At 33.6% G+C, this 27849-nt stretch overlaps 2 protein-coding genes across 2 annotated transcripts; one reads left to right on the forward strand and one right to left on the reverse strand.

Annotated features, from left to right (window-relative positions):
* The first annotated feature begins 8647 nt into the window (after nt 1-8647).
* LOC107494900 (glycerol-3-phosphate dehydrogenase [NAD(+)]-like) lies at nt 8648-15042 on the forward strand. The gene is made up of 13 exons (XM_021125899.2): nt 8648-8680; nt 11078-11165; nt 11548-11624; nt 11707-11779; nt 12925-13049; nt 13150-13257; nt 13693-13756; nt 13833-13870; nt 13949-14069; nt 14194-14248; nt 14352-14400; nt 14543-14682; nt 14808-15042. The coding sequence occupies exons 1-13, from the start codon at nt 8648-8650 to the stop codon at nt 14842-14844; spliced, it is 1008 nt and encodes a 335-aa protein (XP_020981558.2). The 3' UTR covers nt 14845-15042.
* Nucleotides 15043-15257: 215 nt separating this feature from the next.
* On the reverse strand, nt 15258-19154 carry LOC107494912 (uncharacterized). The gene is made up of 5 exons (XM_016115952.3): nt 18608-19154; nt 17482-17518; nt 17122-17358; nt 16990-17037; nt 15258-15961 (listed from the first exon to the last, which is right to left on the reverse strand). The coding sequence occupies exons 1-5, from the start codon at nt 18907-18909 to the stop codon at nt 15479-15481; spliced, it is 1107 nt and encodes a 368-aa protein (XP_015971438.1). The 5' UTR covers nt 18910-19154; the 3' UTR covers nt 15258-15478.
* Between the last annotated feature and the right edge of the window lie 8695 nt (nt 19155-27849).

Raw genomic sequence — 27849 nt, forward strand, 5'->3', positions numbered from 1 at the left:
ACTTTGAAAAATTCTGTGATGACTTTGGAATTTCTCATAATTTTTCATGTCCTAGAACACCTCAACAAAATGGGGTTGTTGAAAGAAGGAATAGAAGCCTTCAAGAAATGACTAGGGCTATGTTATGTGAGAATGAGGTTCCAAAATTTCTATGGGCTGAAGCTGTAAATACAACATGTTATATTTTGAATAGGACAATAATTAGAAAAGGGTTGAAAAGAACTCCTTATGAACTATGGAAAGGAACCCCTCCAAATCTTAAGTACTTTCATGTTTTTGGATGCAAATGTTTTGTGCTTAACAACAAAGAAAATCTTGGTAAGTTTGATCCAAAATCTTATGAAGGAATGTTTGTTGGATACTCCATCACTAGCAAGGCCTATAGGATTTACCTTAAAGAACATAGAACCATAGAGGAATCCATACATGTTACTTTTTGTGATTCTAACTTAATTCCCAGTACTGTGATAGATATTGATTCAGATTATGAAGGAGTTGAAACAAGCAAAGAAAATCCCAAGTCTGCCCAAATTGAAGAAACTGCCAGTCCAGAATTGTCTCGTCAGATTGGAGGAGACATTTCCATTTTGTCTCCTGAGCCAGCACGAGAAACTGAAACAGTGAGACCAACAGAAACTCATCAACGCTCAACACCACAAAGGAAGCCTAGAGAATGGAAGTCTATGAGGGGTTATCCTCATGACTTCATAATTGGTGATCCCTCACAAGGAATGACAACAAGATCCTCAACCAAAAGACAATCCAAACCAAGTAACTTTGCATTTTTGTCACAAATGGAGCCCAATAATGTGAAAGAAGCTCTTAAGGACCCATCATGGGTCAAGGCCATGGAAGAGGAGCTTGCTCAATTCGATAAGAATGAGGTTTGGACTTTAGTACCTCATCCGGATGGTAAGAAAGTTACGGGTACTAAGTGGGTGTTTAAAAATAAACTTGGCGAGGATGGACAAGTTGTTCGTAACAAGGCTAGATTAGTGGCCCAAGGTTACGATCAAGAAGAGGGAATAGATTTTGATGAGTCTTTTGCTCCGGTAGCTAGAATGGAAGTAATTAGATTGCTTCTTGCCTATGCTGCCCATAAGGGTTTCAAAATATTTCAAATGGATGTAAAATGTGCTTTCCTTAATGGCTTTATTGATAGAGAAGTGTACGTGGCACAACCCCTCGGTTTTTAACATAAAGACTTTCCAAATCATGTTTTCAAACTAACTAAGGCTCTTTATGGTCTTAGACAAGCTCCAAGAGCTTGGTATGAGAGGTTTAGTGCCTTCCTATTGGTGGTATGAAAGGCTTAGTGCCTTCCTATTAGAAAATCATTTTCAAAGGGGAACCACCGACACTACTTTGTTCATTAAAGTTTCTAATGATGACATCCTTCTTGTTCAAGTTTATGTGGATGATATTGTGTTTGGATCGGCCAATGAGTCCTTGTGTGAAGAGTTTGGAAAACTCATGACTAGTGAGTTTGAGATGAGTTTAATGGGAAAGCTTACTTTCTTTCTTGGCCTCCAAATTAAACAAACTCCTAGTGGTACTTTTATTCACCAAGGAAAGTATGCAAAAGAACTTATCAAAAAGTTTGGCCTAGAAAATTCTAAACCAATGGGAACACCAGTGCATCCGAACAATAAACTTGAAAAGGATGATAATGGCAAAGATGTGGATGAAACACGGTATAGGGGAATGATTGGGGAATGATTGGTTCATTAATGTATCTTACCTCCTCTAGACCGGATATTGTTCAAAGTGTGGGTGTATGTTCAAGATTTCAATCTCACCCAAAAGAATCTCATCTTTTGGCTGTTAAACGCATCATTAGATATATTAAGGAAACATGTGATTATGGCTTGTGGTATCCAAAATCTGATGATTTTTGTGCAGTAGGGTTTTGTGATGCAGATTATGCGGGAGATAGAGTGGATAGAAGAAGCACCTCCGGCATGTGTTGTTTCCTTGGAAGCTCACTCAACATGTGGCCAAGCAAGAAACAAGCCACAGTTGCTCTATCCACAGCTGAAGCTGAATATATATCCGCATCTGCTTGTTGTTCACAATTAATATGGTTAAAAACGCAGTTGGAAGATTACAAATTAAAGATCAATAGTATACCATTATTTTGTGATAACATGAGTGCAATAAATATTTCAAAAAATCCTGTTTTGCACTCAAGAACAAAGCACATTGAAATCAAATATCATTTTATTAGAGAACATGTGCAAAAGGGTACTATTGATATTCAATTTGTAAAATCTGAAGATCAACTTGCTGACATTTTTACAAAACCCCTCTGTGAAGTCAGATTCTGTTCTCTAAGAAAGAGCTTGGGAATGTTTGATTTAAGTTTTGTTGAAAATCTGTGAAATACTAACTCTGCTCAGTTTTATCTCATAGGAATAGACGAGATAAATTTTAAGCATATTGGAGAAGTTGTAATTAAGGGGGAGGCTGCGCAGACTTTATTCCTCATGGGTCCCACAAAATCTTTTTGACCCCACCTTGACTTTTTGATTGATCCCTCATTTTATGATGATCAAGATCTTTTTGTTATCATATCAAATCCTATTGGAAGTGATTATTGTCAAATCAAATCCCTCTCTCCATCTAATCCCTTGATTCTAGGAAACCACTTTTTCAAAATCCCTTGGTTAATAACCGCGCCATGTTGATCATTAACTTTCCTTTCCAATCAACATTTAATGCACCTCTAACCTCTCTCCACTCTCCACACTCTTTGTCCCTTTCCTCTTCTTCCAACTCCATATCTTCTCTTCATCATGAAGAAGAAAACGGCCTCTAGGAAAAGTGAACGCATTCGCCTTTCTCAAAAAAACCCCTCTCCATAAACCCACACTCATATCCACATTCATTCTACATCCTCATCTTCTCCTTCACCACCATCCAAACATACTTCCACCATGAGAAAGAAAGTGATTGCTCAGAAAAGTTCAGGCCGAGGCAAAAACAAGGAGCCAAGTGTTGAGGAAGAATCATCTCACACTTCACCAATCGCATCACCACCACCATCACCGAAGAAAGCCACACCTGAGAAGAGTGGTCAGAAATCAAAGGGCTTCGCTCTACACAACACCATGGAACCGGAAAATCTGGAATCCTTGGAGTTCAAAAATAAATTTGCCAAGAATCACTCCCACTTCGATCCTGCCAGATTCAACTCTTGCACTTCTTATGAATTCCACAAGGAAGTCATACAAAAGCGTCATCTCTGTTTGACGTACCTTGTCAATCTTGAGACTCTCGCCAACAAGGGAATAAATGTCTCCCCTCTTTTCGAACTGCTTCAATGGACTCCTCTGCTTCAAATCCAGAAGCCAGTGTATCTAGGACTGATCCGTGAGTTCTACGCCAACATGCGCCTAATTGATGACACCATCCATTCATATGTGAAAAGAGTTCACATCACTCTTGACACTGCCACCATTGGAACTGCCTTGGGATACAAAGATGAAGGGCCGAGAGCATACATGGCCGAAAGGTGGGACTCACAGGTTGGCGTCACCCATACAGTTGTTCTTCAACACATATGTGAGCGTTTCTCAGGTTTGGATAGAAATATTCCTACTCACAAGGCTTTAGGCTCCACCAACTCATTGCTTCACAGGATCATCACCCATATTCTAACTCCTCAAAGCGGGTCTCACAATAGAGTAACATATTCTGACTCCCTCATCTTATTTGCACGTATCACATCTACTCCCATTTCTTTTGGTTATATTATGATCCGCCATATGTGGGACTCGGTTAAGAGCACCAGAAAGGCAAATCTGCCCTATGGTATGTTCTTAACCAGTATATTTGAATTCTTTAAAGTTGACCTTTTGAATGAGAAAGTAGAGAACAAAGTGTCAATGGTCAAAGGAGGCGGAGCAGTGAAAGGAACCAAAAGCAAGAAATCTATGGCTTCAGAAAGTGAGTCTGAGGGCAGACTTGAGTCCTCCAAGACCACCAAGTCTATCAAAGAAATTCTCACAGAATTTTTAAATATGTCAGAAGTCATGATACAATCTCATAAGGCTGCACGTAAACTAGCATATGAATCTGAAAGAGCATGGATGAGATGCAAAGACAGAGTGGGTCTAATGCTGGAAAACTTGGAGAAAGATTTGGGAGATGAAGAAAATGAAGGAGAATTTGATCTGCATTTGTCTAATGATTAAATTTCTGTTTAAGTTTAGGATATTGGTTTAAATAGGCTCAATCTGTTTCTCTGTTTTGTGTTAAGATACTGCTATAACTCTGAGATACTCTGTGATACTCTGTTTTGTCTGGTTATATTTTGCATATCTTGTTTCCTATGACTAAATTTTGATTGCAGGTGCCCCTTTGATGACAAAAGGGGGAGAATAAGGTTAAAAAATTGAAACTGGAACAGGGGAACTAAAAATAGGGGATGAAATTTTCATCTTGTGAAAATTCATGATCACCTCTGTTGAAGAATAAACAATACATTTGGTTTATGTTGATGCATTCGGTTTACCTTTATTGCTACCAAGTACTTGATGTTTATCTTGGTAAAATGTGTGATTACTGTGTTTATAATACATTTTACTTACCTTGATAAAATGATTTTTAGTTGGATTTATTTTTGGCAGTTCCTAATAATAAAAGTTGCTGTGTTTGGAAAGTTTTGAATGAAAAATATTTTTCCTACCAAGATTACTCTGATTTAGTAAAAAATATTTTTGAACAGCAAGTTTACTACCAAAACAGTTTTTGATTGTTTATGGTGTGTTTGAGCAGAAAATCAAATTTGTGATAGCAAATAAGTTTTGTATATCATTCAAATCTGCTCATAAATCAAGCATTTAGCATCATGAAATGAATATGCTAAATAACATTGTTACTTGAACCTTGATTAAATTGTTACAGGTATAAAGCTTCCCTTGATAAAAAATGGCATATATTAAGGGGGAGCCATGTGACAATTTGAAAAGGGGGAGAAATTCAAATTCAAAGGGAGTATTCTTTACTTAATCTTTAAAAATTTCTTTCCATTTCAATCTTAATAATGTTTGTCATCAAGGGGGAGATTGATGAGTTTGGAAAACTCTAAATTATTATTTGTGATGACTAAACATTATTAATATAATTGCAAAAGTAATTTTGGATTAAATGTTGATTAAATCAATTTTGCTGTGCAGGTTTTTTAATTGGGCCGAAAATAAAATTCTGGTGCAAGCCCAATTATATTCAGTTTTGGTTTGATAAATGAATATGGCTGAACTGATTATTATGTCACTTGGGCCAAAATTGATTCATTATTATTACAAGCCCAAGTTGAACATGCTTTGCTATTTGCCCTCATGCATGATCGGAAAAACAACTCATCAGGAAAACAAATGTTATCAATAGCCATATGAATGATGGATGAAATGGGACAGGTATTATTAAACTTCAACATTTAAGCCCATATCAAACCAAAGATCCAATGCTTGGTCCGAAACAAGTTGAAGAGAAAGCTAATGTATGGCTTCTAGCTTCCAACGGAACCCACTTCTAGTGAAATTCAAATTTTGTTAAAATGAAGTTATTACATGCATTAGAAACATGAGAGAGAATTTGACATTGATTTGATTGAAGGTATCATTGTTACACGCCACTCTAAGGGAAGTAAAAGCAACTTTGTAATTATATTGATTAACTTATTCAATTGCTTTCCTTCCAAGTTGCTTATTTTCTCTCATCTCTTTCTTCTCTTCGGTCATTAACCAGAAAACAATGGAAGCCATGGGAGCTACACCTACTCACCGAAAAGGAGATGGAGCACGTCTCAAGACCATCATGATGATGGCAAGAAAACATAACACAATAAAAGTATGCTGTGGCTAAGATTATCACCAAAAGTGGCAAGATTTGGTGAGGTAATCTCGGGTCCTTCATACTCAAAAAGAAAGAAGGAGATTCGGCCAGCAAGTAGGAGATCTTTGGAGGCATGGCTTGTCTCTGATTCTGCTCAACCACCACAGGAAGTAGCTAGAGTGGCGAAGTGATGGAAGAGGCAGAGATTGGAGCAGATGAAGCCATCATCATCATGAAGCATCAAGGGCCAGAAATCCATCTTGGAGAGCAAGCCAAGGATGGAGCGCTCGGATTGATGAAGAGTGATGACCAAAGAAGAACTAGAGGTACTTGCATGTTGGGTTTTGCATGAGTTACCTCTTCTCTCTCTGTGGCCGAACCGGTTCTGTTTTGAAGGAGTTAGAAGTAAGCAGTGAGAGTGCAAGGCACAGGATTCTCAGAGCTACCTAAGCTTATGGTTTTTCTTCTCCTTCAATGTATTCTGTTTAGTATTTTTCTATTTAATTTTGTCATGTCTTGAGTCTCATGGAAAAAGGCAAACAGTGAGGTTTGTATGAAAAAGTCATAGAGCGGAAAAAGGCAGAGAGTGCAGAATTAAAAGAAAAAGCCATAGATGTCTTAGAGTTCTTTTGTTTATTTATGTTGTGTTTCATGATTCTGTGAGAATCCCCTTGTAAGTTGGATTAGCACTTTACAGTTTGTAATCTGGATGATTATAGTAAAATTCCATCATTGTTGTGATGGAGACTGGATGTAGGCTGCATTGCACTTAGCAGCTGAACCAGGATATATCTGAGTGTAATCTTCTTTCTCTACTACTCCATTTCTGTTTCTGTTGTACAAGAGCCAAAATAAAAAATATTTCGTGCCAAGTGACGAGACAAAAACAAAAACTCTCGTGACTAGGAACGAGACAAAAACAGAAAAGTCTCTTCAAAGACCAGAAAGTGTATTCAAGAAAAAAGGGGGCTAAGCTTCAACCTCCCTTCTCTTAGCCACTGAAACCATCAATATATATATATAAAATAACAATTTGTCAAAATTGCATCATTGCTTATGAACTAGAAACAATTAATGTTAGATAAATAAATAGTAAACACTAAAACAAATAAAATTTTACAGTATCTATTTCAATTGATTCAAATTCTTGATTTTTTTTAGGTCAAAATTGCTAAAAAAGATGGTCTTACACGCAATAAAGTCGGTGCACTTTCTAAAAAAACTATCTCTGTAGTAACATCAGGTGGCAAAGTATCTCCTTATCTTTTGATTAAATATCTCAAAAGATTTTTTATTATCGTCTGTCTCTTTGCCTTCTCTCTTGCTGTGTCTGTCTTTAATTCTGTAATCATCTTCTAATACTCATCAATTTACATACCAGAGTCTGACTATTGTGCAGTATTACAAAAAAAGTGGGTGAGACATGGTCTAATACCTACACAACAAACTCGTCCTGGATGCTCTTTTCCAAGAACTTGTGCAAGTGAATCATTTTGTGAACATTTTTGGAGGATTCATCCACTAGAAGAAAAACGCTGAGTATCGTCAGATTTACCGTCATCCTGGAGTTGAAGATATAAACTACACCAAAAATTGTTTACTGGCAGATTTTTTCATTCGACGCTAATTACCGGCGGATTTTCCATTAGTATTTTCAATGAATTTGTCGAGACAGAGTTGATGATTACCGTCGGATTAATCCGAGGGTAATTTTGGCGGCATTTCACGTGTTTAGGCATCAAGTTACTGTTAAATTAATCGGACGGTAAATTTGACGGTATTATTTTTATATTTTTTATTTTTTTGGGCATAGTTAAGCCACAAGTAGTAGACGAATTAGAACTCTTGTTAACAAAATTTTTAGCAGAAATTAACAAATTATTTTATTAAAAAGAAATAGTTTGAAAATAATAAAATATTACAGAAGTAAAATATAACGAATTCGACAAAAAAAATAAAAATAAAACCCTAACCCTACAGATACCGATAATTGTCGTTGTTGTGGTCCCTCTGCTGAGGCGACGGTATAGGTGCTGACGTCGGAGCTTCACCAACATCGTTGCCAATGCCGCTAGCTACAGCACGCATCTATTGGTTGTACTGCTCCATCTACTCTCGCAACCGATCGGGTTGCTCTAGCTTCTCCGTCAAGTCCGAGCTGATGACAACAGCTCCACCCACGTGTGTAAGAAGGTCATTGTACCTTTACTCAGACTGCTCTGCTTGCTGGTGAAGCTCCTGTGTCAGCTTCTGCACTTCCTCCCTCAAGTCGACAACATCCTGGGGATCGTCGGGGTTGGTGGCAGAGGTAGAGAAAGGTGCCAATGTGAAGGCTCGGAGGCCATTAGCGAAGAACGACCCCAACTCGAAGCGGCGATTTTTGTGGGGGTTTAGAGGTAGTCTCGCATCAAACCTATTATGATCTACCACTGAGGTCTCAGAGCCGGCTTCGTCGTCCTACTAGGCGGCTGAGATTGCTGGGTCATGACCTCTAACGTCTGTGTGTACTCCTCCTGTGTCCCACACGTCATGCTTAGGATAACAATTAAATAAATGACTTAAAACCAAATCAATTTGAAATAATAGATTAATTTAAACTCACATAATGGACCGTTGACCGCTCGTCATCAAATCTCTCCTTGTTGGCCTTTAAAATATGGATATACTTAAAGGTCTCAATTCACAATTATTTCGTACAAACCAAAATTATTTTTTAATAATTCTAAATTTAGCACCATAAATACAAAAAGAGAAGTAGAAAAGTTGTAAACAATACTTAGAGCAACAATACGCACATTGTCATGTATATATGAGCCATTCTTCTTTTTATGAACCACGTTCCATATCTCTCTTCTACTAAAATGTTTCTCTGTAATTGATCTTATAACACATTGATATTGACACAAATATATAACTAGCAAATAAATATTAAAAAATGAAAAAATATATGAAACAAAATATAAATCGATTACCTCTTTATCTCTTCGTCTTGCTAATATTTTGGAACCCCTAATATATATGTAACCTTGCTTCGAACGATTTAAAGTATTTTGTCTACACTTCTCCTATAAAAAAAAGAGACAAATACAAATTATCGTAGTTTGAATCAAGAAAACTTAAGGAGCTTTTTAGGTAGGCATATTTGATTTAGAAAAAAGAAATATAAAGTAAAGATATTTTGGTATTTTGCTACTGTTAGAGTCAATTAAGCATCTTAAGAAGTAATTCAAAGGATATAAAAATGGATAAAATGAAATATCAATTCATTATTTGTTATTTTTATGTCGTCCTTCAACCGATATTGAAAAACTATTTTCAATGATTTGCATCTATTCCTGATGGGTAACGCTTAGCATTTTTCTTAAAAGTCTTTGTCTAATCATAAAATTTATAAAACAACTTGGATCTTGTGACTTTTCTGTTTTTTTCTATCTTTTACATAATTCTCTGCTTTAATGTGATTTTGAAAATAAGAAAAATAAAAAAATTAATCACAATAAAATGTTAATCAAACTTAAACATGTGGAATAGAAAATACAAAAATTCAAGAAGTTAATCAAATTGCCTTAAACTGAAAAAAAAAAATTAAAAACTTATACCTTAACCATGTTACGTGCATCATCTTTGATAGCTATATTCGTTGTCCTCCAACTCTTTTTACAAATAAAAATTTATTGAAAGTCAACATCTAAACTCTCCAAAAACCCACTTAATAAGCTAACCGCCTGATTAATTGGTTGAAACTCTGTTAAATCGAAATATGATATTTTTACCAAACAAAAGTGCTACTCGTTGAAGACTTATCTCTCTTGTCATGCCATCCTTTAAGGAAGAAACAAGAAAATTTTGTGTGATTATATCATTATACAAAAGAAAAATAGAAGACAAGGACATAACAATTTAAAGTATCTAAGATAGGAGGAAAAAAATATACCAATAATATTAACAGTCTAGTAATCAATATCTTTACGATGTTGGCATTATTACGACCGTCGGGTTCTTGGACGGCAAATAAGTCATGACATGGTTATCAAATAATCCAACTTCATTCATCTCTAGGTCGTAATCTTCATCCTCCGAATATATGTCGGCAACTTTATCGTCATGCTGTCATGCTGAGGTTCTATATGTGTTGCGGGAGGTTGAGGGTCACCACCACTGTGATTTGACGGAGCCAGTGTTTCATTGCGCGGTGGACAAAATAATTCAGTATTAATACGAGATGTTTGAGCACTATTAATACGAAAATGAATGAGCTCTAACAGGTGGTTGCCCACTTGATATATTAGCTCCTTTAGACATTGTTTCATCTTGCAGGTAAAATGAAATCATTTAAAAAAATATTAAAATTAGAATTGAGTGCAGAAATTAATAATTTATAAGTAGTTTTAATACAAATTTATGTAATTAATGTGAACGAAAATCATTCATCAAACTAGCTTGAATTTGGAGATTAGTTCTGGCTACACTTATGTTGTACCCAAGTCTTTTAGGCATTTTTGTTAAACTTTGACATGAAATAAAGTTATTAAACAAATATTAGTAACTCGAAATTGTCAAGGAATAATGCAATAAAATCAGTCAGTATTCATAAAACTATAAGGATAAAATTCATCTCAAGTACAAAAAGATTGGCATTAAAATAAACATGTAAGAAAACATATGAAAAATATGAAACAATGTGATTTAGAGCTCCGACTTGAAACTTATGTTAGAAAATTAAATAAAAGTGGTACATATATATCACAAGAAATTAGTGAATTAATGAATGTGTAAAAATACAAAGGATCTTTCTTAAAAGCAATTTACTAAATGTTTTTTAAATTTTTAATACAAGAAAAATTGGACTATTTTTTGGCGCTCTATTAACAACAAGCTATCAATGGAATAAAAAAATCCTTCTGTGTGTCTCTAACCCAATCCCTAATATTCGTAACAATATTATTATTTTTATTATGAAGGTAATAATTAAATTATAAACAGGTAATAATTATAAACGACGTAGTACTAATATTGTCCAAGCTGTACCGTAGGAAAGTTTGATGGAATCGCCGCATTTAACTCCATGAACTTAGTTTCTTTCAAAACGTGTATGGCCTCTTAATCACTTCACTTTATATTCACTCTTTTCTTCTTTTTCCCTCTGCTTAAATTCTTCCCTTTCATTATCTCTCATTTTTTGATCCTTTTTGTTTAGTTCTCTTCTTCTCTGATAACCCGAATAGATCCAATGAAGAACAAAGTGACAGTTGTTGGAAGTGGCAATTGGGGCAGTGTTGCGGCAAAGCTCATTGCTTCTAACACCGTTAGACTCAGCTCCTTCGATGGTACACATTTCTTCTTCTACTTTATATTCCTCCATGCATCTATACATACCAATAGTACCATGCATACATTCTCATGTTTATATATATATATATTTGACATTATTAATTAAATGTCAATATTTTTTTATGGTAAATTATTGTAGCATAGAACCTTTTCTTGGATATTTCTTATATAAACAATTTAAGTATTTTCTGTGCAATCATTGACTATTTTATTTTATTCAACAATCATTTAACTATCAAAATGTAAACTTCTTTACCATTAATAACGTGACCAATTTTCATATAATTAGAGAAAACAAGTCTCACTGTTTGTTCATAACTTCATGTAACACACTTCTAGGTATATTCTATATATTAACGAATCCATTGAAATGTTTAGATGAGGTAAGAATGTGGGTGTTCGAAGAGAAATTGCCAAGTGGGGAGAAGCTTACGGATGTAATCAATAGAACCAATGTGAGTACTAAGCACACATCCATTCCCCAATAATAATAATAATAATATTTTCTCGTTGAATGACTAAGTATTGTTTTTCCAGGAAAATGTCAAATATCTCCCTGGAATCAAGCTTGGAAAAAATGTAGTTGCAGACCCTGACGTTGAAAGTGCAGGTTTAATATTTTTTCCATTATTTTTTTTCCTCCCTAAATTTCAGTGTCCTATACATACATTGTGACTCTTTTTGGCATGCATACACATTTTTGTAACTTAGATACATAAAAGCAAAGATATACCATATAATCCTATTTTAACTATTGTTTCTGAAAGCTAGAGTTTAGATTTGAAAATAAAAGATACAATAAAGTACACTTAGTCCCTTTGATGAGGTTTTGAATAATGACTATCTAACTCATTAATTTTATTTAAAACCCTAAACTCCACCCGTCTACCGGTAGGGTTACTTGTGTATGTATTCCATAGTGTGAAAAAAAAAAAACGGTTCCGCTACGTTACTAACAACATATCTGCCAACTTCTGCCAACTCTTATTTATAATTGTGTTTTATGGAAGTGTGTTCGTGGATGTATCTAATAAAAATGTCTTTTTTATAACTGTGTTTAATAGAAGTGTCTTTATAGATATATTTTCTAAATGTGTCTCTTTATATATGTATTTAAAATATATTAATTACTAGACACATCTACGAACACACTTCCATGAAACACAAATATAAATAAGAGTTGGCAGAAGTTGACGGATAATATGTTGGTACCCTATACTTTTCCTAAAAAAAATTATGAAACGACTAATAATTTTATTCTCTCTTTTTTTTTTCTTTACAAATCATAGTATAAAATAAATATACTGATAAACTTTCCACCTTATATTACAGTATTTTGAATTTCAATTGATATTAATGTAAAACTAAATTCTAGTTGCTTGTACCCAAACGAATTAATGATAAGTATTTTGAATTACTATCGAATAATATCAAAATAATAAAATAGTCTATTTATAAACGAGTCATATTTTTATTGACTCGACTGATCCATTTTTAAGCGAATTGAGCTGACACATGATTTGTAGTTCATTTTATTGGCAACTTTTCTACCAGTTTAATTTTTACAACAATTGACACTTGATAGATAATATGCAAATATTTTGTTATGACTGTATTATTTAATAAAAAAATCATATGCTTATAGAAACAAATTTAGAATTTTGCAAACATAAATTAAAAAAAAAATGGGGAATGGAAAATCTACCGATTTATTTTAACATGGGTTGTTTTTGTAAATCAAGTTTTGTTCCACAGAAGGCATTTCCCTTGTGAAAGGAATGGAGGTGAAGAAGGAAGGGCCATGCATGATCTCCACCCTCATTTCCAAAACATTAGGAATCAATTGTTCTGTTTTGATGGGGGCTAACATAGCAAACGAGGTACTCTAATTAACCATGGTGAATTGATATGTGTTGGGTAATAAGCTTATATATTATTATATATGGTATAATTTTCTAATAATGTGTGATGTTTTACTAGATAGCCTTGGAGAAATTTAGTGAAGCAACGGTTGGATACAGCAAAAATAAAGAAGCTGCTGAGAAATGGGTTCAGTTGTTTGGAACTCCCTATTTCATTGTGTCAGCCGTGAGTTCTTTTCTTCCATTTGTAGAATTCAACTAATAAAAAAATCAATCATCTTGAAATAATAAATATATTAAAATTGTATGAAATAACACATATATTTGAACACAAATAACTTATTACAAACATATTCTAAACAATTTAAACATGAAGACCGAGAAAATTGTAAGTTATTCATTAAAAGATTTTATTACAAGTGTTTTTCAAAAGAGTAATGAAAATTGATTTTTAAAAGGTGTCAAACAAACAACATATTCAATAATTAATCACCAAGCTTCCATTCATTGAATTTTAATAAAGAAATAAGTGCACAAAATGATGAGAGATCTTTGGTTAATTGATGATGTAGTTTGAAATCTTGAAAAATTGTTTATACATCATTTTTCTCAACCTAAAATATTTTATGTTTTGTTGGCTTGTTACATTATAATTTATTAGGTCCAAGATGTGGAAGGTGTCGAAATGTGTGGAACTCTGAAAAATATTGTGGCCATAGCCGCAGGTTTGTTGCACAATATTCACAATTTAATTTGTGGTTTCCTCCTTCACATTTTATAAAATGACACAAATTTTGGTAGGTTTTGTTGATGGCATGGAGATGGGAAACAACACCAAAGTAAGACAACATTTTTTTTTCTTATTATTTTTGTTTGTTCATTTTGTTTCTTAATTTGGATTGTCTCCATATGTGTAGGCTGCAATCATGCGAATTGGTCTGAAAGAGATGATAAAGTTTTCAAAGATGTTGTTTCCATCGGTTAAGGATAGCACATTTTTTGAAAGTTGTGGTGTAGCTGACCTTATAACCACATGCTGTAAGAAAATGGATTTAATTATTATTTGTTTCGTTTCAAATCATTCTTTCATACTTTAAAAATTCATATAATATTGATAGTTCAATTTATTTAAAGGAGGATTTTGTTTTTCTTTATTATGCAGTGGGTGGAAGAAACAGGAAAGTTGCTGATGCTTATGCGAAAAATCAAGGGAAGCGGTTTGTTTTTCACCTCTAGACCTGAGTATCTTTACGAGTAAATTAAGAAAAATAATAAAAATTTAGTTCTATCTGACATATTTGTTTAATTTCTACTTTGTAGGTCTTTTGATCAGCTTGAGGCAGAGTTGCTTAATGGCCAGAAATTGCAGGTACAATCCTTGGTCCCAATTAGTTAATATTGGTTCAAATGTAAGGCAAAAACAAAGAAAAATATTGGTCAGCTAATATTTTTCTAATTATATATGCATGATTTTTTAAAACCAGTAATGTTAATATATTTGTGATAATTAGGGTGTATTAACTGCAAAAGAGGTTTATGAGGTTCTAAGTGATCGAGGATGGGTAGAGCAGTTTCCACTCTTCTCAACAGTTCATGCAATCAGCATTGGTCGCCTTCCACCTTCCGCCATAGTCGAACTTGGCGATTCCAGGTACTCTTAACAGCCATGTTAGATGCACACTAAAATCAGTACATGTTAAAATACAAAATACACATTGAAAATGAGTTAAACAATACGTGTATTTATATATAACTAGTTCATCTTGGTGATTGTAGGTCGGCAAATAAACAGGTTGGTAACAGTACTCTTTGAAGGAAAAGAAGGAAAGCCAAACTACTCTTACCTGACGTTATGACCATTAGTTAAATTTTTTGCAGTGCAAGTAATTAATGCAATAGATTTACATACAATAAACAGATTTAAAAGCCCATCAAAATGATATTATCCAAAATTCAAACTTGGAGTCCACTGAAGATGATGAAGCCGATGATGTGATGAAGATCTCATCAACAGGAGCGATTAGAGTTCCAAAACCTTCATCTATTTATACAGCTTATTTATATTTTAGGTTCATATTTTGTATGATTTTCCTTTTTTCCTTCTTTTCTTTTTGTCATCATCTTTGTGTATATATATGCCTATATGCAATGAATGAAAGGATCAAGTTATTTCAAATTCTTAATTAGACAAAAATGATGAAGCTTTATTTCAAATATGGACAAGAAATGCGAAACAAAAGGGGGTATTACCATCTGAACAAAAAGTGACTCCCACTGTAAAACCAGAAACTTTCTTGAGTAGCAATATTTACCAATCTCTGTCAATAAGTCCGTACACAACAAGAATAACAAATTTGCTTCTTTTTTTTTCAAAGGAAAAAAAAAAAGAACCCCATGAAACCAATCCGTGCATCAATATAATTTGATTATAACAAAGAATTATCCTTCTATCCCGTCCTTATTCTGTCTAGCCGATCAACACTTTTTCTTGCCTTTTCCAATGGATGCTCGATGCTTTTTCGAGACTTCTCATGGCAATCTACACTCCTCCGGGACCTATCCTTCCGATCGAAAGACATTCTCAATTTCTCCAACATGTCAGCATTACTGGACAAATTTTTCAGTTTCTCAGGCCTGTCTGTGCTCTTCCTTGGCTTTTCTCTGCAATCAGTGCTCTTTCTAGTTACTTCGAAAATATCTGTACTCTTTCGAGGCTGCTCGAACTTATCTGTTGTGCTTCGGAAAGAGAATCGTTGGGATGTGGACTTCTCCACTGTTGTTATGAACTTCTTCAGATGCTTAATATACTCAGGAAATAGCTCCAAATCGCAGTGGTTACCTCCATTGAGCCACAGTGGTTCATACTTCTCTTTACACAGTTCCCAGAGTTGCTTACCATGGGAGCAATCAACAACTTCATCTGCAGTACCCTGCACACAATGAAAAACAAAACCATGGGTAGCTGCAATCAAAAGATATTAATCAAATTCATCATTAAATAAATATTTGTAAGGAACAAACATTGAAATGGATAAGTTTTTTACATCCTCAAGTGTCTGATTAAGGAAAAGGAAAGGAAAAATGTTGATTTCCTTGAATGTGTCAATGAGTTATCTGTTATTCAACGTTCAAATGCTACCTAAGTGTAGGACAACACATTTCAAAATCTAATACTGGAATAGTGGAATTTATGTATTGATCTCAGCTTATCCATTTTTGGTAAACAATGCAGTAGCAAGTGTTGCAAAAAAAACTGAAAGATGAGATTTACTAGTTAATAGAGAAGACTAAGGTCTTTCATTTATAGTAGAAACACTGAAATCTGTACAATGTTGCATATGTTTCAATCATGAGAGATAATGTAAACGGAGATTCTCTAAATGAATATCTCATCGCCTGTTGCAGCATAGACACAATCACACTAAAGTATGCATGGAGCCCCTTTCCACAGACAAGAAATATACATACATAGTATGCGAGATTTCAAGAAGCTGAGGTTTAGAGTGTTAGATGGACACAGCTGTTTGCCTGTGAGCCAAGATGCTGATTCTGTATCAACAACTAGAACCTGTGACCCTGTGATCAGTAGATCATTAGGTAGCCGCATTTCTTCCAAAAGGCTATGCCTACAATTATACTTTTCCCCAGTATTATACACTTCTCCCTTCTTTTCCTTGTGTTTTTCCATTGTGCTTCTTCTAGTTTCCCTTATATAGAACATTCTTTTCTTTATCATTTATTGTTCTAGACTTAAAATATAGAAACCATTTAATTTCTATTTTGAATATCTGGCACTAACAGAAATCTGTGCATAAGGAAACAGATGTACCAAAAGCATATCAGTAAGCTAAGAAAACAAAAATGTCAAAAGAATGAAAATAGTCACGAAGCTAAGCACATAAAACTAAATAACAGATGCAGTTATATAGCACAAAGAATTTGTTTGAAGCATACTTACATGGATTATGAGAACAGGACAATTAACTAGTGGAATTTTGTCGATATTCTGCAGAACACAACTCAAAGAGCGTCAAATTAGATCAAGGAGTATGAATGAGGAAATGATTAGAAATAGAAAAATATATACTACCTTATATATGTCGAACCAGTACGTGTGCTTGACCGGATACATGACCCTTAAGCCAGAAAGTATGGGACTATGCAGAACAACGGCTCTTAATTGAGGCAACCTAGCTGCAAGATCCAAACTAGGGCCACTGCCAACAGATTGTCCATAAAGGATTATATCTTCCTGCTTGGTGCCATAGCTTTCTTGTAGACACTTGTATGCAGCCTCAATATCGGAATATGTATTCTGCTCACTTGGCTGCAGTTCAGGAAAAATAATGCTCCTAAGTAGATGAGTTTAGTTCTATCATCATGTCACGCCCATAGTTACGCAGAACACAAATTAGACAAGCATTTCGTATTCTTGAAAAATAATACCAACCTTCCCAGATGACTGTCCATATCCAGAATAGTCGTACCTACATAAAATTATATAGTAATTATAAGAATCACCACCATCTTAAAACTTTTTTTCTTTCAAATTGAGCTCCAATTAAATTCTAAGCAATGCATTAGACACAAAGTAGTCCATATTTCTGTGATTTTAATCCAAAGTGGATATTTAACAAGTCAGATAGATTTCAGCCAGCAAGAATAAGTTATTGCTGATTTTGCTCCAAGTTCATGAGCTTCAAACACAATTGTAGAGGCACACCTTAACAGCGCTGCAGTACTAAAGGTTACTGCAATTCTGAACACACCAACCACACTGAAGCTAGATTCCCATATATTCAAAGATAACATGCACTAGAAAGATTATGCAAAAAGGGTTCACAAATTAGTATCATTACACCTACAAACCCTGGTAACATGAAAATCAAACAACACAACTCATTCAGGAATATCCCCAACTGATCACAACTTTCACGTCTCCCAATTTAGTCCTTCAGTTTATAAATCAAACTCAAATATGCATCACTCATACCAGAACACTACACAAAGACTTTTTAGCTGAAACACAGACAACAATCATCCCCAAGGAGTCCGAATTACCATTCATTGATTCCACTCAACAGACGTAGAACCCACAAAAACCTCCAAAATGCATCACTCTGATCATTCTCCCGAGCTCTATTTACTAAATAGGGAAAGTATTAAGGAGATACATCCACGAGATATTAAATGCAACTACATTTTTAGTATTTACAGACTTGGTTCATGATATCTGTCATTCTGGTCATTTGCACACTAAGAAAGAAACCCAGACTTAAGAATTTATTGTAGAATTGTTTGCTAGAATAGTTAAATAACAAACCTATAGTATCAATGTTTCATTGTAAAATGTGCTTATGAATATGTGAAAGCTAAAAGTAAAAATTACTCCATGAATATTACTGAACCAAGAAAATTCTTCAAAATAACAGATATGATCATCAATTTCTTCCTCTTTCAAAGCCAACTTGACAGAAACTCAACCACCAGAAAACATGAGAGCAAAGCACCAAAAAGCAGTGAATTCAACACAGAGAAAGAGAGAGAGAGAGAGAGAGAAGAGAGAGAGAGAGGACCCCATGAGGTTAACACGAAGGTGGATGCTGAGCTCGATGAAGAGCTCGTACATCTGGCCGAGATCGGCGGCGTTTCCATGGGAGTACAGGACTGTGGACGTGGCCATTGGATGCCGAATGTAAACCGCCACTATCTCCGTTCCCCGGCGCGTCGGCAGCTTCAGCACCTCGACGTTCTCACGGTGTGGGAACGGCGTGAGCAGCAGCAGCCCCGTCATCTCGTCCCGTACCAGCTTGTACGACGGCGGACTTGGCGGGAAGAACGCGAACTTCGCCGCCATTGATGACGTCACTCCCCCCATAACAAAAACAATGACACCCTCCTCTCTCTGGGTTTTTCTAATTAGGAGTGAATTGGTTCAGAACTTCAGATCTTTCTTCTTCTACTGCTACTTTTTCTTTTTCTTTTCTTCTTTCTTTTTAATTATTTATTTATTTATTTTTTCTTTTGGGAAGGAAAGGTGGTGGTGATAGTGAAAGTGAGCTCTTTGTGTTGCCTGCGTGTTTTTCTTTTCTGCAACCCCTTCTTTTAGCTTCTAAGCTGGTTTCATTGATCATTCATTTTTTATTTCTTATTTTTTTGGTACATTCATGATTAATTTGCATGATTGGGACATCTCCCCTTTCGAAATGTGCTATCAATAATAATAACTACTCTTACGGGGCTACGTCCAGTTATTATTGTTATCAAACGGAATTATAACTTGATTACGTGTGTGTATTAGACAAAGGAAATGCTACGGGTTAATGCTTTGTTTGGTAAGCTTTTAAAAAATTTTTTGTTATTTTTTTAAATTTTATAGAAAAATAAAAATAATTTTATGTTTAGATATTTTATATAAAAAATTTTTTATAATTTTTTAAAAAAATATATTTTTTATTTTTTTAGTGATTTTATTTTTATTACTAAAAATTTACTAAACACGTTAAAAAATAAAAAAAATCTATCAAAATTTTTTTTTATCAATTTAATGACACCTAAATAAGCACTAATTATAAAATTTTTTAATAAATTTTTAGAGTAGTAACTCAAATAAACCTCAAACGATTTTTCGGCAAGATAGTTTAATTTCTGTAAAAATTTAATTATTAAACAATGAGATTTATTTTGATTAGATAATACAATTTTTATGTTAGTTTTATTCGTTAAAAGATAATGGAGTTTGTTCATGTTGAAATAAATATGATGGGAGAAAATTAATTTGACTTAATTGAATAATTAAGTACGTACCAAAGGTTAAATCCTATTTTATACGTATAACAATCAATTGGTTAGATAAATTTTTAATAGAATTTAGATTCATAATAGAATAGCTTTTGATTTATTAGATTAAAAGATACAATATATATATATATATGATGGGAGAGCTCAAGTTTATTTTAAGACTTCATATCATACTCTGAAAAAGAACATCTACATTCATCAATAAAAGTACTTTAAAGAGCTTCTAAAGATGAAAAATGTCAAGCTTACGACAATTCTCATGCACCTTTCTCAAGTCCTTGATGCTGAGAAGGATGGAGAAGGTGCAACATTATATTATATTTATATTTACATTAATTAATTATTAATTATATATATATTATATAAATCAACAATATTTTTTAACTTGATATGTCAACAAAGGCACATTTGCGCTTAGCGTAAAGACGATATTTTCTTCATCGCCTTTAACGAAGAAGACTCGTATTGGTTAAACGTCTTCATTCAGAAAGACAGAGAACGTAAAAGCATTTCTCCAACGGGCGCATCCCGCTTTAGCCAGTGTGACATGGCAAAACGGTGATACTTAAATAAATAGTTTGAAAAATAATGACATTTTGGTAACAAATTCTAGTTGGTACACTGGTTAAAAAAAAGGTGTAGCCTACGGTGGCTACAAGTTTTAGTGTCTATGATGACTATGGACTTCATAAAATAATATTTTTAATCAAATAAAATAAAAAATTGAAGCACATTTCAGTTTTATTAATAAATAATAACATGTTTATGAGTGTAAAAAAAAAAATAGACCATTTATCATATTTCTTGACAAAAAAATGATCTATCGTTTTCTCTCGTCGTCGAAAATGAAGTTGCTACCATGCCCAAAATTTAAAAAATGATAGTATCTAAAAATACTTACATTGCATTAATATTTTCATTATCTACTTATACTTTTCTTTTTTGTAATTAATAATTTTAAATTTCACTTTACTAATATTAAAATTTAATTAATAACAGTAACTTTAGACCTCAAAATTTTTATTGCAGAATAAAATGATTATTTTAATTAAAAATAAAAGATATAAATAATTATTTATTAACGTGAGAAAAAAATTTAATGCTAAGTATTTTTAGATACTATCATTTTTTAAATTTTGGGCATTGGTAGCGATTACCAACGACGAGAGAAAATGATAAATCATTTTTTTGTCAAAAAATATGATAAATGGTCTAATTTTTTTCTTTTATTTACACTCATAAACATGTCATTATTTATTAATAAAACTGAAACGTGCTTCAATTTTTCATTTTATTTGGTTGAAAATATCATTTTGTGAAGTATATAGCCACCATAGGCATTAAAACTTGTGGCCACCATAGACTACACCTAAAAAAAATGATATACCAAAACTAATATTAATGCAACGTAACACACAGACAATCAAAGAATCGTATCGTCATTTTTTAAATAGACTAAAACTCAAATTCTTCAATATCTTCATTTTTTATGTCATCAACATCTTGAAGTGTCCGATTTTTCAATTTAACTCATTCGTCATGTTAAGACTATATTAACCCTTGAAAATACATCATTGAAATGAACTATTTGTGAAACCATCCTATCCTAGATTACAAAAAGGATTCTGAAAAAAAATATGTACATATCTTTTCCAACGATGGAATTACAAATCCAAGTGTCTATTTGGTCAAAGGTTGGTAAGATCATAATCATAATTGGACAAAGGAATGCAACAAAACCAGTTTAGATTTTGTGATTCTTAGGCAGCGCCCTCATTTCGAGCTCATCAAACGCGTCAGCTTCATCAACATGCAAAAGCAAAACTCGGAAAGGAAAATCCCAAGAAGATGATACCAATGCTCATCATTATTCCCTAAAAACACAATTCGGCTTCACTATTGATGATCTTAGAGAGAACATAACTCTTCCAGCATCAGTTACTCCAATCTTAAACCAATGATTGAAAAGAATATTTACCACTTTAACCAATCATGCATCGGCATATCATATGGTATGTGGGATTTCCAGCCAGGGCCATTTGGTAAAAATTTCCCAAAAGTAAAGATATGATCCATAATCATGTCAATCACTCTGTGGACCCTGATTGCCGGGACTAAGCCAGGAATCAAGCTAAGACGACAAATGCTAAGTCGCTAACCATCATATTGTGGTAGGAAATAACCACCGATATAACATATTAAAATCTTTAATTAGACACCAAAAAATTATTGAAATCTTTAATCAGAGAATAATAAGGACAGAGAGTAAGGGCAATGTTTGGTTTCTTCTTAGCTACATCTTCTAGCTGTCTTTGTTTAAGAAAATGCTTTCCATCACTTCTACAGCTTATATCTAAGCTGAAGCTATATTTTTAATGCTAAGGGTATGTTCAGTTGAGGGTAAACATAAAATGAGGTAAAATTTCTACTTTGTTTAATGTTTGCTAACGTAATTACAATAACATTGGGTGATGCACCATTAAATTGATGGTTAGAAGCAATTGAAAAGAACAGGTGGCAGTGTTAACGTGGGTAATGCCTCCCATCATGTCTAATCTTCCCTCTTTAAAAGAAAAAAAAAAGATACATAAAAGGCAAGGTAAGTAGCAAGGTGTTGATAAGCTCCAAACAAAATTTTATTTGAATTGGCCAATCAAAATGGGAGTTATAGAACTAGGGTGGCCCAGCTGCGAAAACGGTGTTACCTGCACATAATAATTCCACAATGAATAGGGTCAAATTAAGGTGAAGCATATGGACTACATCATATCCTCAACATAATCACATTCATGATAAGAAATCTTTCACATGTAATAAGAATGATATATATTTTACACTATACAGGAAAAGACTAGCTCAACAAATTGGAACAATGAAACACTTGAGAATATAGGACAAAAGAAAAAATGGCTGAACCATAAAATCAATGCTTGAAGCAATGCTCCTCATATAGATACGGCCAATGGCAGAGATGCCAGCACTATAGGGCCATGTTTATTCTGAATTTAAGGATCCGAATATTTTATAAAATAAGTAATCATCCATCAATCTTCCCGTCAAATGGGAAAGAAACAGAAAAAACAGACGCCGGTTTTTCAAATATTATGATATACAAGAGAAACTTGAAAATGTGAGATATATAAATAAAGCAAAGAGAAACTATTGATTAATTGGAATAGACTCGATTAATACCCAGTTAAATAAAAAGCATTAACCAATCTATTTTAAAGCAAGAGACTTGATTATACTAGTACTACTATTGAGGTTTGCTTCTGCAAGAATACCCAACAAGAATCAGCTTTTATAGCCGTTTTTCTTCACTTCACTTTAGTATTAAAATTATTCACCATGGCAGTTTATCAATGAAGACCCATTTTTCCACCTTCCTTTTTGTTTCTCCATCTTAATGTATATTTGGCCGCAAGTTGGTAGAGACACCAAAACAGATTATACTAACTTAAAACCAACAGAATTTATATATCTATTTCAAAGTTTCTTTAATTCATAAACATATGCAATTGCAACGCCCAAGGTTGTTGGTCTACTCTAGGGTATAAGACAACTGTAAATTTTGTAGGAGAGAAAGCAGAAAAATTATTGAGCTACAAAACAGCTTGAAATTTGTATCAGAAAAATAATTTCTAATTTTTTCTTGTATATATATATGATATTTACCTCACTCACTATTTAATTATAAGAAGAAAAGAAAAATCACAAATATCAACCTGTACTCTATACAACCATATCCTAGGAGGGAAAATAGCAATATTTTATTTAATTTTTGTGATTACAAAAATGAGAAACAATCATAAAACACCAATCTTTCCCAGCTAGATTATTAAAAAAATGGTAAAATATATTTTTTGTACCTAACGTGTGCAAGAAGTTTTAAAAATACCCTAACATTTAATTTTATATAAATTTTACACTTAACGTTTGATATACGTTTCAATTCTATTTCTATGTGTTAACGCTATCTATTAATCATAGTTCAATCAAGTTAATTTTGTAACATAAACCATACAATTATGTACAAAAATGATTATAAATTTTAAAATTGAGGTCAATTTTAAACCATATTAACAGACATAGTTAACACATACAAATATAATTAAACTTATTCCAAATATTGGGATTGAAATTGGAAAAATGTTAGGAGTAACTTTGAAACTTCTTGCAAATATTAGGGATAAAAACATACCTTAAAAAAATGAAAAAGAAACTGTATTAGTCATTTTCTGGAATTGAAAATAGTTAACTGAGATAGGTAAAGGGAAACAACATCTTTGAGAATACTGTATCTTCATCATATGTTGGCAACAACTGAACCGCAGAGATAACCAGCATAAAGAAGCTGCTAGAGAGAATTTGAACACCCTCTGTAGGATACTACTCAAAACTCTTCAGGACTAGGATTTTTGGTATGGAAAGTCATGGGTTTTCCCTATGAACTTATGTACTCACTAAATTCAGAGTCTTTGGCTCGTATAAAGAAGCTAAGATACTGTGGTAGTCCATAGTCTTTTTAGAACTTTAGTATATATGATTGGAAAGGAATTCTGGGGTTATTGTGATTTCTTTTCAACTAATGATTAATTGGTTAAATTTGGGATAAGATTGTCTATGTGATATTCAAAGGGACTGGTATTCTACGTTATAGGGTTTACCCATTTAGGAAACAGCCATTTCTTTTGTACCTATGCTATTTGAATGTGAGGATGTCTTTTCTATCAAAAATAAATAAATAGAATAGAATAGAATAAAGAGATAAATAAAATCATCCACACCAAGCATTAAAGCCAGATACTAATTGTTTACTTGAGCAATCATAACTAAATATCTGTCGCAGAAAAGGACAGTTAATGCACCAGAAAAAGCTTGTTATGATGAGGCAAAGAATCTGGTAAATGTAGAGTTTTCTTTCTACTTGTAAGAAAAACTAGGATAAAAAATCACAAAAACCTCCAAAAATTTGCTTCACTTTTTTCAAGCCTACAGCTGGTATGTGTGGGGGAGCCTTAGTGCAACACTGCAAGAGGAAGGTTAATATCATATACCTACCTGGTCATGATGCAAATCCTTAGAACAGTCTCTCTCCTAATGGGAAAATGGGTAGACTCCAACAAGTGAAACCATATGAAATAGGCTGCCATAGCTATGATATTTTATGCATCTATGCAACAACAATCTTTGCATTATGTGCTGGTCACAGGTTCAAAACCCATAAACAAATTCTATGCTGCCATGAGTAAGAGTGTGAGTATCTTCCCTCTCCAAACCCTACCAAGTGAGAGCTCTGTGCACTAGCATCCCTCTATTGTATGCAGCATCGTTTGGTAAGCTGACACTGTTTTACTATTTATGTTGGCCTTTGTACCTTGTCAAATTAAATATAGGGAACATCCTTGCATATGCTGACAATTTTACTTAGCAACAGTCAGCAAACTTCAGCAACTAACCTCTTAGCTGCATCAGTGATCATGCTAGGAATCCATGTTACAAATGGTCAAATATTAAAGAATTTCTTTTAAAGCATCTCTTGACTTCTGTCTATGTAATTGTATTCTAGGTGTTGCATGTTACGCAGAACCCTAGAGACAAAATTCCTAACCCGATTATCTACTTTTTCTCCTTCCAAAGATACTTATTTCATCTGTCTGCAAAATTCTTCAAACACAGATAGACATATTTTAATTAAATAGTTAAACTAATAAGTATTGTCTGATTTTGAAATCCTATTTTATGCTTGAATTTGTTCAAAAGAAACCAACTTCATAAATTAGAGTTCACAATAATTGTTCAAGAGCAGTATTTAACATGCTTATTTGCTTTCTCTTGATTTCAAAGATATAGTTAAGTATTCCTAATCAAGATTGTCAATAGTATACATTTCATGAAGAAACAAAGCTGAGACTTCAATAAGAGTTTAAGCTAAATTTTTAGGTTGATATTATTAGCACATAGCATGTACTTAGTGGAGATAAGGAAAAGAAAACAAACAAAATTATTAGGCATAAAATTCCTAAAGATTCTAATATAAGGGAATAGTGCTAATTTGAAAGAGTATAAAGCAACTGTTTACATATAACATAAAAGGCAGGATCATTGGATTTAATTTGTTGCACTTAATTATTTTTCTTGTGTATCAACTTATTTGAAACAACTCATTACAAGGAAAAAGGAAAATAAAGGAGAGAGAACCATTGTTCATACATGATAACTTCCGGTAGGAAACACTTTCTGAACAGAACTAAAGAGTAAAACTTCACAAATCATGGAACAATATGCAATTAAAAGAACCTCATACACTTTCCTAGGCTACCATCCTATGAACCAAATCTTTTATCCTCTTTAAAGAGCTTCGTTCAAGTGTGGTAACAACCCAGTATGATCAATGCCACGTGCAAAAGCTGGCCAGCATTACTAGGTAAAAGAATCACCATCATAAAGTACTATTTTCCACTTACTAATAATACAAGTTTCTCAAATGCAAGTCAAAAAGTGAAGAAAAGATATCTGAGACCTCACATGAAGAAATTGACATATACTTGGTTCTCATAATGTGTTTGCCTTTATAATTCGATGTTGAAACTCCATGTGTAATAATACATCACACAAATAAATTTTCGCGCACACACCCCTGTCCTCTTACCTTATCCAATGCAACAATAAACATAATAATTACCCTATATCCCATTCCCTATGAGGGTTTGCTAGATCAAAGAGTGACATTACATCCTATCATAAACTGTCTAAATTCTAGGGCAAATTGCTAAACATTTCTTTCAACTTCGAACATACTTTATTCCCCAACAACCAGGTTAGAAAGGAAGAGACTCGTCTCAAAAACTATGAAACAAAAATCAAACTTCAACGAAAAACATTGTGAGTTGTGACAGATTTCTAACAAGCGAAAAAACGATTCATCAAGTTCAAATATTCAATGCTTTTCTAATCTCATTACCCAAAATTAATAAAATAAAATAAAATCAGACTCACCTCCCCTAAGTCTGTCTCCTCATCCGTTTCCTGAGCTTCTTGTACTTGTGCTTGTTCATCTTCCGCTTCCTCTTCTTCTTCACACTATCGGCCCAAAGCTTGCCTGAATCATCGTCACCACAGCCACCATGCGAATCCGCAGGCGAGGGAGTCCCAATTGAGGGAATGGGATTTAAGAAAAACCCAAACGGGAAGCTAGGGAAAATCACGGGGGAACAAGAAGCGGTAAAGTACTCCGTTTCTGGAATCGGATGAATTGGTGGGGAAGGGAGTTGAATAGAAGGGGTTTGCGGTTCTGAGGGTTTCAATGGGGGAACTTGCGAAACGCGTTGGAGGGAAGTGGCGAGGAATCTCGTGTTGGCTGTTGATCTTGTGAGAATCTTTTGAAGCCCCGAAGCCATTGAAGGAATCGCGAAGAAGAAGAAGAATAGTTTCTTCGCTATTCCAGTGTTAATTGCGGCGTAATGTGTAGCGGTTGTTTTGTTTTGGTACTACTGGAGCATTTTAATTTTTAACCCTGCCAAGGCAATATTTTATTGGTGAATTGCACGCTGTCTTTGTTGTAGTATAATGTGATAGATATCATAATATTTACCTATTTTATTTGGTAAATTTTATGATGTCTATGACTTTAGTGTCGAATTTACTGAACTTACTTTTTATGGTAGATTTAAATATTAAAAAATTTATTTACTTTTATATTTTTTAATTTAAATATTAATTTTTATTTTTTTAATAAGTTAGATAAATATATATAAACACCATATCATACACTATTTTATATTGATTGTCTACACTAATGATAGTCCATAGATTACTGTTAACAGCCATAGTGATAAGAATTGGACTGAACTGACTGTTTAATTTTTAAATCACTTATAGAATCGGTTAAAATTGGTGAAAATTGTTCAAAATTGGTTCAACTGAATCATTCGAAAAAAAATTAAAATTGGTGAAAATGTAGTTTAAACTTGTGTCTTTTTTGTGCTGTACGCTCTCCTTGTCACTAAACTATATT

Source organism: Arachis duranensis, chromosome 6 (genome assembly GCF_000817695.3).
Source record: "Arachis duranensis cultivar V14167 chromosome 6, aradu.V14167.gnm2.J7QH, whole genome shotgun sequence".
NCBI classification, from domain to species: Eukaryota; Viridiplantae; Streptophyta; class Magnoliopsida; order Fabales; family Fabaceae; genus Arachis; species Arachis duranensis.

What these genes read in the sequence shown, in the direction of transcription:
- LOC107494900 (XM_021125899.2), top strand. Translation starts at nt 8,648, where the DNA reads ATGAGCCATTCTTCTTTTTATGAACCACGTTCC. An exon ending in AGATGGGAAACAACACCAAA is followed by an intron (nt 13,871 to 13,948) that starts GTAAGACAACAT and finishes CCATATGTGTAG; the next exon opens with GCTGCAATCATGCGAATTGG. An exon ending in TGACCTTATAACCACATGCT is followed by an intron (nt 14,070 to 14,193) that starts GTAAGAAAATGG and finishes TTTATTATGCAG; the next exon opens with TGGGTGGAAGAAACAGGAAA.
- LOC107494912 (XM_016115952.3), bottom strand. Translation starts at nt 18,909, where the DNA reads ATGGGGGGAGTGACGTCATCAATGGCGGCGAAGTTCGCGTTCTTCCCG. An exon ending in CTTCGTGTTAACCTCATGGG is followed by an intron (nt 17,519 to 18,607) that starts GTCCTCTCTCTC and finishes AATTTTATGTAG; the next exon opens with GTACGACTATTCTGGATATG. An exon ending in GTCCTGTTCTCATAATCCAT is followed by an intron (nt 15,962 to 16,989) that starts GTAAGTATGCTT and finishes CATTGTGTGCAG; the next exon opens with GGTACTGCAGATGAAGTTGT.